Source organism: Somniosus microcephalus, chromosome 31, assembly GCF_052327205.1.
Source record: "Somniosus microcephalus isolate GS21.2 chromosome 31, FLI_Smic_1.0, whole genome shotgun sequence".
Classification (NCBI taxonomy): domain Eukaryota; kingdom Metazoa; phylum Chordata; class Chondrichthyes; order Squaliformes; family Somniosidae; genus Somniosus; species Somniosus microcephalus.
This window is the reverse complement of record NC_141017.1, coordinates 36,588,327-36,601,690: the sequence shown is the minus strand read 5'-3', so window position 1 is coordinate 36,601,690 and position 13,364 is coordinate 36,588,327. Positions and strand designations below refer to the sequence as shown.

The 13,364-nt window shown below is 46.7% G+C and overlaps 1 protein-coding gene across 2 annotated transcripts in view; it reads right to left on the bottom strand.

Moving 5' to 3' along the window:
- Window positions 1-3,291, bottom strand: part of man2b1 (mannosidase, alpha, class 2B, member 1) — a 37,292-nt gene extending 34,001 nt beyond the window's left edge. The window contains exon 1 of one of the 2 annotated variants that reach the window (XM_085971824.1): window positions 3,173-3,291. In XM_085971824.1, coding sequence (XP_085827950.1) covers window positions 3,173-3,265 — 93 coding nt within the window. In that variant the 5' untranslated portion in view covers window positions 3,266-3,291. The remainder of the gene's footprint in view (window positions 1-3,172) is intronic. The other variant, XM_085971823.1, reaches the window with a different exon arrangement.
- Between the last annotated feature and the right edge of the window lie 10,073 nt (window positions 3,292-13,364).

The following is a 13,364-nucleotide window of genomic DNA, read 5'->3' as shown; positions in this document are numbered from 1 at the left end:
CTGCTCCCTGCACCTCCTGTTTTTATCTAAATCCTTGTATATTCAGCCCAGACACTGTTTTGCATTGCGTCTGGCGCCTGTTTACTGTTTGTGAGTTCCAGCTTATGATTCAAGGCTCTTTGAACTTCCTGCTGACTAAACACGAGATTTTAAACCATTAAATAAATGGAGAGGGTCGTGACATTGTTCCAGTGTTTGTTTTTCAGTTTGATGAGTTTATTAATACTCCTGCTTCCCCTGCTACCCCCGACCTTCCCACCCCACCCCCGGTGCCTCCAACTGTGCCCCTCACACCCCTCCCCCCCTCCTCAATCAGGAGAAACGGAGGGCAGTCTGAGGAGAGTCACCCCAGGCACTCACATACACCTCTTGGGAGCTGGGAGTGAACGGCGGGGTGAAAGTCTTCAGCGCCACCTCCTAATATCGAAAGAAAGACTTGCATTTCTATAGCGCCTTTCACAACCTCAGAGCATCCCAAAGCGCTTCACAACCGATGAAGTAGAGTCACTGTTGTAATGTGGGAAACGCGGCAGCTAATTTGCGCACAGCAAGCTCCCACAAACAGCAATGAGATAATGACCAGATCATCTGTTTTTTAGTGATGTTGATTGAGAAGTATTCGCCAGGACACCAGGGAGAACGCCCCTGCTTTTCTTTGAAATAGTGCCGTGGGATCTTTTACATCCACCCGAGAGCGCAGACGGGGCTTCGGTTTAACATCTCATCTGAAAGACGGCACCTCCTACAGTGCAGCGCTCCCTCAATATTGACCCTCCGACAGTGCGGCGCTCCCTCAATACTGCCCCTCCGACAGCGTGGCGCTCCCTCAGTCAGTGCTGCACTCCCTCAGTACTGCCCCTCCGACAGTGCAGCACTCCCTCAGTACTGCCCCTCCGACAGTGCGGCGCTCCCTCAATACTGCCCCTCCGACAGCGTGGCGCTCCCTCAGTACTGCCCCTCCGACAGTGCCGCACTCCCTCAGTACTGCCCCTCCGACAGCGCGGTGCTCCCTCAGTACTGCCCCTCCAACAGTGCGGCGCTACCTCAGTACTGCCCCTCCGACAGCGCGGCGCTCCCTCAGTACTGCCCCTCCGACAGCGCGGCGCTCCCTCAGTACTGCCCCTCCGACAGCGCGGCGCTCCCTCAGTACTGCCCCTCCGACAGCGCGGCGCTCCCTCAGTACTGCCCCTCCGACAGTGCGGCGCTCCCTCAGTACTGCCCCTCCGACAGTGCGGCGCTCCCTCAGTACTGCACTGGAGTATCAGCCTAGAGAGAGATCTTGGAGACTAGAGTGCTTTCAAACCTAGTGTATCTAACTCCCGTCAATCCTAAATCATTCAGCAAAAGTACCTCCTACACACCTGCAGGATATATTTTTACACTTCTTAATGTAAAATCAAGAGCCGAGGTGGGACTTGTGTTTAGGTCAGTCTTGTGTGTTACAGCTGCTAGTTTAGAATAAAGGTCGCTGTTGAGAGGCTGGGCACGCAGCGGGTTCACACACTGTCCTTTCATCTCCAAAACAGATTGAAAAACGGCCTACACAGGTGGGAATAGGCTCGCCTCTGCCAGCTGGAAGTTTGGGAAGTGAAGTTAATTTAGGGACGTCAACATTCAGTACTTAGTGGCAGAAGTACAGGCTCGAAGGGCCGAAGGGCCTACTCCTGCTCCTATCTTCTATGAAGTCGCGCGCACAGACACTGCCCGTGATCTGGCACAAATTGGCAATTTCCCTCGGAAAGGGCATGAAGGATGGCTGGTGTAGCAAGTGGGGATGGAAGTGGAAACTGGTTCAACTATCGGGGGGCGGAGTAGGGTTCGAGGCAGTGTTGGGTTTACAGTCTGTCCCGGGAAAAAGTGCCGAGTGTCCCACAACACAGGGTTGAAATGAGGAAGGCCATTTAGCCGATCCCAGGTCACTCATCCTCAACAGTCCCTGATCACATAACATAAGAAATAGGAGCAGGAGTCGGCCATTTGGCCCTTCGAGCCTGCTCCGCCATTCAATAAGATCAAGGCTGATCTAGATCGTGGCCTGCCACTGATTCTTAAATGATCCCAGGGTTCACCTCCTGCAGCCTGGCCAGAAATCCACTCCACACACTGGTCGGTGTCAAGGAGATGTGCCGCCCTTCAGTTCAAAGTCCCGTCACAGTTTAAACAGGTACACCATATAGGGCCACCTCTTTTCAAGGTTTTACAGAAAGAATTTGAGAAATGAATCTGAGAACTCCTCTGTGCACCACCTGTAGGATTTGAACAACAATGGGTCCCAGTGACCAAAGTGGACAGAATGCTCATCTTGATGAGCAGTAAAAGTGATCCAAAAAAATGGTTACACAAGTCACTTCCCTATGTTGAGACATAAAGACGAGCCTGTTACTTAATGTACCATCATTCCGGAAAATAAAACGGACCGCGTAAGGTTCAATTATTCTGTGTTAAAATATGATCTATTTTGATGCATCTTTCTCAGAAAAAGAAACACAATTCTATTTAAATGGCTTTGCAGTTCCTCTCAAAACTTCCTAAACCACTAACTTTCTTTGGGCAAAATAAACGTTATGTGTCTGATCAAATTAGAAAAATCGCCTTAGGAACAATCCAAACTCACAAGCACACTCTCTTAGCTCATGAAAAAAGAATCCCTTGCTGAATAATATCTGTAGAAAAACACATTGAAAGCCTTGCTTCAGTGTTTTAGTAGAAACCAGAAACAGTGCAGTTGTTTAAGAAAAATGTAAATGGGGTTATGCACAACAGACCTGCAACTTCTGAAAGCTGACAAGTTAAAGTCGCTTTTACACAGATGTTGGTTTAGTTCAGACTCCAGACCAGAGACGGGGACACTGCCACTCGATCAGGGAGGCGATTTTAGTAACTTCAAATGCAGTGACCCAGCTCACAAGCACCGTGCTCTGAATTGATGCATGTGTAAAAACAGCTCAGGTAGAGAGCCTTGAAATGCTCCACTCTCTCCCCCTTCTCTTGCTCTCTCTCTCCATTCCCAACATCTGGTGCCGTGGTCTCGGATTTCTCGCCCGTTCCCCTGCGGCTCCCACCAGACCGCTGATCAGATCACACTGCCCCAGCTGTAGGGGGTGTTTGTGGGGGGTGGGGGGTGGGGGGACCACACCAACCTGCCCTCGCTGGGCTTTGCCCCCCCACTCACCTGGTAGCCACAGGTAGCCCCGGCACCATCGGCCCCGAGGAGCAGGATCCGGAGAGCGAGGATCCGAATCCAGCTCCAACCCGGCGCTGCCATTACCCCGGGTCAGGTGACACCGCGCCACGTGATCCGAGAAAACGATACATACAGAGCGGGTCAGCTGACCGGGCTTCACTCCCCCCCCACACACACTGCAAGAGCTGCACTTAAAGCAGGCACTCAGGCCTGACATCACAATCGGCTAAAATGTCGCAAAGCAGTTCCACTAAAGTCCTGCCCATCCCACATGTCTACCTGCAGGAAACTCTCGTTTAAACGGCACCAGAATGCTCTATTAACTGGAAAAATTCATACTCTGAAAACAACACCTCAGTAACCGGAAATGTTGCCGAGTCTCCCGCGGTGGCCGAGTTAGTCAGTGGGGGTAGTTCTCGGCTTCTTGGCGCTGTCGGAAGTTGGAACACCTCAATAACAGGAGTCTGACACTCCCGCGCTGCCGGGAGTCTCTTTCGATCCGCCATTTTTCTGTGTGTGTCTCCATCTTTATCGTGAATTATCACCCCCATCTTGCATTATGGAATTCCCAAAAGTTGGTCCAAGCAAAAGGAAGAGAGTGGTGTTAACTTTAAAACAGAAAATCGACATATGCAAACGACTAGAAAGGGGAGAGAAGCGTATCAACATTATGAATGAATTCAAAATCGGTTCGTCAACAATCTACGACATCAAATCGCAGAAGAATAAGCTGCTCGAGTTTTATTCAAGCTCGGAGACATCTAAGAGTGTAGAGAAACGGCATACGCTTCATAAGCCTAAGCTTGAAGAGCTGGATACTGTGCTTTATGAGTGGTTTTCTCTTAAGCGTTCAGAGGGTGTTCCACTTTCTGGACCTATGCTAATCGAGAAAGCGAAGGATTTCTACGCAAAGATGGAGCTCACTGACAAGTGTGCTTTCTCTGACGGATGGTTAACTTGCTTCAAGTTACGTCATGGGATACGACGACTCGATATTTCCGGGGAGAAGAAATCAGCTGATCACAACGCCGCAGAAGAATACTGCGGTTATTTCAATCGGATTGTGCAGCAACACGATTTGTCGCCAGCACAGATATACAATGCTGATGAAACTGGCTTATTTTGGAGGTTTTTACCAGAATCAATGTTTGCTGGGGCTAGTGAGGCTAATACTTCAGGTTACAAGAAAAATAAAGATCGTGTAACCATGCTAACATGTGCAAATGCTGCTGGATCACACCGGGTTAACCTTCTTGTTATTGGGAAGTATAAAAATCCCCGTGCATTTAAAAATGTGAGGCACTTACCTGTTGAGTACAAAGCTCAAAGAAATGCTTGGATGGATAAGGAAATCTTTTCGAATTGGTTCTATCATATTTTTGTTCCATCTGTGAGGGAACATTTCCGTAAAATAGGGAAACCTGAAGATAGCAAATGCATTTTATTGCTTGATAATTGTAGAGCCCATCCGCATGAATCCGAGTTGGTTTCGGGAAATATTTTCACCATTTATTTGCCACCAAATGTAACTTCTCTCATACAACCCATGGACCAGGGCGTTATCCAAAATCTCAAGTGTCATTACAAGAAAGACTTCTTACGTAAACTGATAAGCCAAGATGACAATATTCACACATTTCAGAAGGAATACAATCTTAAAGATGCCATCTTTAATGCTGCATGTTCCTGGAACTTGGTGAAAGGTCACACGTTGAGACAAGCCTGGTGCAAATTGTGGCCTTCTGTAATGTTTGCTGAAGGTTCTTCTTCAGAGGAGGAATTTCATGGGTTCAATGTTCGTCCCAAGAGGAGTACAGTAATGGAAATGGCTGGCATGGTGAAAAATGTAGGCCCAGCAAACCCTCTACGTCACCTCACTGAAAGTGATATTGAGCAGTGGGTTGATGCAGATAGAGAAGTTGGCGTTGTGCATGTGCTAAGTGATGATGAAATCATGGAGAATGTTTTGAATCCAAAGAAAGAAAAAGAAAGTGAGATGGAAAGTGAAGAGGATGAGATTTCTGAAGAGAAGATTTCTTGGGCTAAAGCTGCCGAAGGATTTGCTTTAATCCTCCAATTTGCTGAAAGGCACCCTTGCTACTCTGCCCAAGAAGCTATGCAACTCCATATTCTGCATTCCAACTTTCTACAAAAAAGGCAAGAGTCCACTAAGCAAGCAGACATCCGGGACATGTTTAGGCAAGCTTCCAAAAGAGTTGGAGCAGTAGAAGTGCCTGAAGAATCTGTTGAAGTGCATGATCCTGATGACCCAGCCAACATGGAATAAGTGTAGTGTCAACTACAGTACTGTATAGTCATTTACTGTATAAGTTGTTTTACTGTTACGTAATTAGAGTTATGGATTACCCTAACTGGCAGTACTGTACTTAAGCATCTTCCACCATCCATTTAACACAACATTCTGTAGGTGAGTACCTAGTGAGTAATTCTAACAAAGAAAGACTTACATTTCTACAGCGCCCTTCACAACTACCACAGGGAGTGGTCGAAGCGAATAGTGTAGATGCATTTAAGGGGAGGCTGGACAAGCATGAGGGAGAAGGGAATAGAGGGTTATGCTGAGAGTTAGATGAGGAAAGATGGGAGGAGCATAAACGCCAACATGGACTGGCTGGGCCGAATGGCCTGTTTCTGGGCCGTACATCCTATGTAATCCTATGTACCAGACGTCCCAAAGCGCTTTACATCCAATGAAGTACTTTTTCCAAGTGTAGTCACTGTTGTAATGTAGGAAACACAGCAGACAATTTGCGCACAGCAAGCTCCCACAAACAGCAATGTGATAATGACCAGATAATCTGTTTCAGTGATGTTGATTGAGGGATAAATATTGGCCCAGGACACCGGGGAGAATGCCCCTGCTCTTCTTCGAAATAGTGGCCGTGGGATCTTTTACGTCCACCCAAGAGGGCAGACGGGGCCTCAGTTTAACGTCTCATCTAAAAGACGGCACCTCCGACAGTGCGGCACTCCCTCAGCACTGCACTGGGAGTGTCAGCCTAGATTTTTGAGCTCAAGTCTCTGGAGAGGGACTTGAACCCACAACCTTCTGACTCAGAGGCGAGAGAGTGCTGCCCACTGAGCCACAGGCTGACACTTACATAGATACATAGATACATAGAAGATAGGAGCAGGAGTAGGCCATTCGGCCCTTCGTGCCTGCTCCGCCATTCGATGAGATCATGGCTGATCCTTTAATTCAGTATCCCGTCCCCGCCTTCTCTCCGTAACCCTTAACCCCTTTTGCCCGTAGAAATATATCTAATTCCCTCTTAAATATATTTAATGAGCTGGCGTACACTGCCCTCTGTGGCAATGAGTTCCACAGGTTCACCACTCTCTGAGTGAAGAAATTCCCCCTCATCTCTGTCCTAAATGGTTTAGCCCTTATCCTTAAATTATGTCCTCTAGTTCTGTTCTCACCCGCCAAGGGAAACATTCCTTCTGCATCCAGTCTGTCTAGACCTGTCAGAATTTTATACACTTCTATGAGGTCCCCTCTCAATCTTCTAAACTCCAGTGTGTACATCCCTAAACTACATAGTCTCTCCTCATAGGTCATTCCCGCCATTCCTGGTATCAGCCTGGTGAATCGCCGCTGCACCCCCTCCATGGCAAGAACATCCTTCCTCAGATGAGGCGACCAAAACTGTACACAGTACTCGAGGTGTGGTCTCACCAGTGCCCTGTACAGCTGCAGCAAGGTATCCCTGTTCCTGTATTCTAACCCTTTTGCTATGAAGGCCAGCATACCGTTTGCCTTCTTGACCGCCTGTTGCACCTGCATGCTCGCCTTCAGTGACTGGTGTACAAGAACACCCAGGTCTCTCTGTACTTCCCCCTCTCCCAATCTATTGCCATTTAAATAATAATTTGCCCTCCCGTTCCTGCACCCAAGGTGGATAACTTCGCACTTGTCCACATTATAGTGCATCTGCCATTTATCCGCCCAATCGCCCAGTCTGTCCAAATCGCTCTGGAGCTTCCTGGTCTCTTCCTCTGAGCCCACCCCCCCTCCTAGTTTAGTGTCGTCTGCAAATTTGGAAATGCTGCATCCGACTCCCTGATCCAGGTCATTAATGTAAATTGTGAACAGCTGGGGGCCCAGGACAGATCCCTGTGGTACCCCACTTGTTACTGCCTGCCATTCAGAAAATGAGCCGTTTATTCCAACTCTCTGTTTTCTATCTGACAGCCAGTTCCCTATCCACGCCAAAACTTTCCCCTTTATCCCATGAGCCTCAATTTTCCATGCTAATCTTTTATGTGGGACCTTATCGAAGGCCTTTTGGAAGTCCAGGTACACCACATCTACTGGCTCTCCCCCATCTATTCTACCAGTTACTCCCTCAAAAAATTCCAATAGATTAGTCAAGCACGATTTACCCTTTGTAAATCCATGTTGACTCTGTCCTATCCTGTCCCCATTTGCTAAGTGCTCCGCTATTTCATCCTTAATGATGGACTCCAGCATTTTGCCCACAACTGATGTAAGGCTTACAGGTCTGTAATTACCTGCTTTTTCCCTACCCCCCTTTTTGAATAGTGGGGTAACGTTAGCTACCCTCCAATCCATCGGCACTGTTCCCGAGTCTAATGAATTCTGAAAAATCATCCTTAGTGCATCCGCTATCTCTAGGGCCACCTCCTTCAGTACCCTAGGATGCATGTTATCAGGCCCTGGGGATTTGTCCACCTTCAATCCCTTTAGCTTCCTTAACACCATATCCTTAGAGATATTGATTTGCGTCAGTTCCTCCTTTGCCAATGTCCCTATTTTTCCCAATATCCCAGGGAGGTTTTTTGTGTCTTCCTTCGTAAAGACTGACCCAAAGTATGCATTTAGTTGATCTGCCATTTCCTTATTTCCCATTATATATTCCCCCGTATCTGACTGCAATGGACCAACTTTGGTTTTTACCAGTCTTTTCCTTTTGATATATTTATAAAAGCTTTTGGAGTTAGTTTTTATATTTTCCGCCAGCTTGTTTTCGTAAGCTATTTTGCCCCTCTTGATCATGCCCTTTGCCCTCCTTTGCTCTATCTTAAACTGTTCCCAATCTTCCGCTCTGGCGCTTTTTTTGGCTATTTTATACGCCCTATCTTTGGATTTTATGCTGTCTCTAATTTCCCCTGTTATCCACGGTTGAGTCACCTTTTTAGATTTCCTTTTATGCCAGATTGGTATAAACAATTTTTGCAATTTTGTCATTCTATCTTTAAATGTTTGCCATTGTTTATCTACCTCCAGTCCTCCCAGGAACGTTGTCCAATCAGACCTACTCAGTTCCCGTCTCATGGCATCATAATTCCCCTTGTTTAAATTCAGGACCTTAGTCTCTGAGTCAATTTCTTCGCTCTCCATTTCGAGTGAGAAATCGATCATGTTATGATCGCTCTGACCCAAGGGTCCCCGTACAACAAGATTACTGATTAGTCCCTTCTCATTGCACAGTACCCAGTCCAATATAGCCTGTTCCCGAGTTGGTTCCTCGACATATTGATCCAGATAACCATCCCTTAAACACTCAAGGAATTCCTCCTCCTCATTATTTTTACTGATTAGGCTAGTCCAATCTATATGTAAGTTAAAGTCACCTATGATGACAGCTGTGCTCTTATTGCACGCTTCTCTAATTTCCCTCGTGATGCCCTCCCTAACCTCTATTTTACTATTTGGAGGCCTATATACCACTCCTATTAATGTTTTTCGCCCCTCGCTATTTCTTAGCTCCACCCATATAGATTCTGTATTAACTGAGTTAATATCCTTCTTTTCAATTGCATTTATCCCCTCTTTTACTAGCAATGCTACCCCTCCTCCCTTTCTTTTTTGTCGATCCTTCCTAAATACTGAATACCCCTGTATGTTAAGCTCCCAGCCCTGCTCACCCTGCAACCATGTTTCCGTAATCCCAATTAGATCATAATTATTAACCTCTATTTCCACTTGTCACTAGGTTCACTAGATTGATCCCTGGGATGAGAGGGTTGTCCTATGAGAGATTGTGTAGAGTTGGCCTATACTCTCTGGAGTTTAGAAGAATGAGAGGTGATCTCATTGAAACATATAAGACTCTGAGGGGGATTGACAGGGTAGATGCTGAGAGGCTGTTTCCCCCTGGCTGGAGAGTCTAGAACCAGGGGGCACAGTCTCAGGATAAGGGGTCGGCCATTTAAAACTGAGATGAGGAGCAATTTCTTCACTCAGAGGGTTGTGAATCTTTGGAATTCTCTAGCCCAAAGGGCTGTGGATGCTGAGTCGTTGAGTATATTCAAGGCTGAGATCGATAGATTTTTGGACTAGTGGGGATATGGGGATTGGGCAGGAAAGTGGAGTTGAGGTCGAAGATCAGCCACGATCTTAATGAATGGCGGAGCAGGCTCGAGGGGCCGTCTGGCCGACTCCTGCTCCTCATTCTTATGTTCTTATGTCTATATAATTCTAACATCTCTATGTAATTCTAGGTAACATAGAATGTACAGCACAGGAACTGGCCATTCAGCCCATCTGCTCCACACGAGCCTTCTCTCAGCAGATCCTTCTATTCCTTTCTCCCTCGTGTGTTTATCGAGCTTCCCCTTAAATGCGTCTATACTATTCGCCTCCACCACTCCCTGTGGTAGCGAGTTCCACATTCTCACCACCTTGGATTGTTGGGTCGAGGCAAAATAATGGGACTCAAGGCAGATAAATCACCTGGACCTGATGGCTTACATCCTAGAGTCTTGAGGGAAGTGGCGGTAGGGATTGTGGATGCATTAGTAATAATTTTCCAAAACTCCCTGGACTCAGCAAAGGTCCCGGCAGACTGGAAAACTGCTAATGTAACACCCTTATTTAAAAAGGGCAGTAGACAGAAGGCTGGAAACTATAGACCGGTTAGCCTAACATCTGTGGTAGGTAAAATTTTGGAGTCCATTATTAAGGAGACAGTAACAGGACATTTGGATAATCATAATTTAATAGGACAAAGTCAGCATGGTTTTATGAAGGGGAAGTCATGTTTGACAAATTTGCTGGAGTTCTTTGAGGAAGTAACATATAGGTGGATAAAGGGGAACCAGTGGACGTAGTGTATTTAGACTTCCAAAAGACATTTGACAAGGTGCCACACAAAAGATTATTGCTTAAGATAAAAAATCACGGGATTGGGGGTAATATTCTGGCATGGATAGAGGATTGGCTATCTAACAGAAGGCAGAGAGTTGGGATAAATGGTTCATTCTCAGACTGGCAATCAGTAACTAGTGGTGTTCCGCAGGGGTCAGTGCTGGGTCCCCAACTCTTTACAATCTATATTAACGATTTGGAGGAGGGGACCAAGTGTAACATATCAAAGTTTGCAGATGATACTAAGATGGGAGGGAAAGTAGTGAGTGAGGAGGACATAAAAAACCTGCAAGGGGACATAGCCAGGCTAAGTAAGTGGGCAGAGATTTGGCAGATGGAATACAATACTGGAAAGTGTGAGGTTATGCACTTTGGCAGGAAAAAATCGTAGAGCAAGTTATTATCTTAATGGCAAGAAACTGGAAAGTACTGAAGTACAAAGGGATCTGGAGGTCCTGGTGCACGAAACTCAAAAAGGTTAGTATGCAGGTGCAGCAAGTGATTAAGGCCAATGGAATGTTGGCTTTCATTGCTAGGGGGATAGAATATAAAAATAGGGAGGTATTGCTTCAGTTGTACAAGGTATTGGTGAGACCGCACCTGGAATACTGCGTACAGTTTTGGTGTCCATACTTAAGAAAGGACATACTTGCTCTCGAGTCAGTACAAAGAAGGTTCACTCGGTTAATCCCGGGGATGAGGGGATGGACATATGAGGAGAGGTTGAGTAGATTGGGACTCTACTCATTGGAGTTCAGAAAAATGAGAGGCGATCTTATTGAAACATAAGATTGTGAAGGGGTTGGATCAGGTGGATGCGGGGAGGATGTTCCCGATGATGGGTGAAACTAGAACTAGGGGACATAGTCTTAGAATAAGGGGCTGCTCTTTCAAAATTGAGATGAGGAGGAACTACTTCACTCAGAGGGTGGTAGGTCCATGGAATATGCTGCCCCAAAAAGCTGTAGAAGCTACATCATTACATAAATTTAAAACAGAAATAGACAGCTTCCTAGAAGTAAAGGGAATTAAGGGTTACGGGGAGCGGGCAGGAATTTGGACATGAGTCTAGGTTCGGATCGGACATGGCCCTGTGGGTAGCGGAGCGGGCCCAGGGGCCGTGTAGCCTGATCCTGCTCCTATTTCGTGTGTCTAATTCTGTTAGATTCAGGAGATGGTTCTGTGATAGTGGATTGGCGGTTAGGATCAGATCAGCCATGATCTTATTGAATGGCGGAGCAGGCTCGAGGGGCCGATTGGCCTACTCCTGCTCCTATTTCTTATGTTCTTAGAAGCCTGAGCCCACAGCTAGTCTAGTCCGACCCAGGATCTTCTGTGAAAGGGGATTTTACACAGGAGGGCACCGGTCAGGAAATTTAACCTACAATAGCAAAAAAGGCAGGCATATACTTGGAAACTGATATTTTTTTTTGGATAGAATTTGGCAATCGGGATTGCTGCATTAAACATAGGAACAGGAGGAGGCCATTCAGCCCCTCGAGCCTGTTCCACCATTCAATGAGATCATGGCTGATCTGCAACCTAACTCCATCCACCCGCCTTTGCCCCATATCCCTTAATACCTTTGGTTAACAGAAATCTATCAATCTCAGATAAAAAATTAACAATTGACCCAGCATCAATTATCATTTGCGGAAGAGAGTTCTAAATTTCTACCACCCTTTGTGTGTAGAAGTGTTTCCTAATTTCACTCCTGAAAGGTCTGGCTCTAATTTTTAGACTATGCCCCCTAGTCCTAGACTCCCCAACCAGCAGAAATAGTTTCTCTATCGACCCTATCTGTTCCTCTAAACACAACAGTTGCTCCGAAACGTAAAAAAATAAATAAATTGTATAACTTTCTATCGCACTTTTCACGACCTGAGGATGTCCCGAAGCGTTTTTACAGCCACGTAAGTACTTTTTGAAGTGTAGTCACTGTTGTAATGTGGGAAACGCAGCAACCCAATTTGCGCACAGCAAGCTCCCACAAACAGCAATGTGATAATGACCAGATCATCTGTTTTTAGTGATGTCAATTGAGGGATATATGTTGGCCCCGGGTCACCGGGGAAGAACTCCACTGCTCTTCTTCAGAATAGTGCCCGTGGGATCTTTTACATCCAGCTGCAAGGGCAGATGACACCAAATTGGGGGGGGGGGGGGGGAAGAGAGTCAATACTGAGGAGGACTGCAACAAGTTACAGGAGGACATTAATAAACTTGCAGAATGGGCATATAATTGGCAAATGAAGTTCAACACAGATAAATGTGAGGTACAGGTTGAGCGTCCTGAATCCGGCAACCTTGGGACCGAGGCCGAGCCGGTTTTCGTGTTTTTCCGGACTTCGGAACGTGTTTCTGATGTCCGAAAATATCGCAACCTGGGCTCGGGCGTTTCCAGACTTCGGACATCAGAAACACGTTCTGAGTCCGGAAATGCCTGGGCCCAGGTTATATTTCCGGTTTTTGGACGTCACCTTATAGTTCTCCTTGCAGGCCTGGTTGTCCTCGCTTCTTCACAACGCATGGTAAGCCTCCCTCTCGTTTTTGCAGCGCAGTACTCTGAGCTGTACTTAATGTGAGCCGGACGTCCCAAAGCGTTTTACAGCCAATGAAGTATTTTTTTTTTTGAAGTGTAGTCACTGTTGTAATGTAGGAAACGCGGCAGAGAATTTGCGCACAGCACAAACAGCAATGTGATAAATGACCAGATCATCTATAGAGGGGGCTGCGATGTGCTGGATAGGCAGCAGTTTTAATTTCCAGGATCTGAACCTACACACCCGTTCAGCAGGAGTCACCCTACCCGGCCCAACAAACTCCGGGTCGGTCGGGTTCTCTCATTGAAGTGGGCCTGGGCTAACTAGATCCAGGTCAGTCAATATCCCAAAAGGAAGTCACAGTCTGAGGCTTAGCATTGCAAAGGGAACACGCTAAAAGCCCCCGCTATCTGGCTGCATTAGCACGTGTGGCATTTGAGCCTCGCGCCCATCAACTGCACCCCCCTAGACAAGCAAATAAAGAGGCCGCTTTGAAAACATG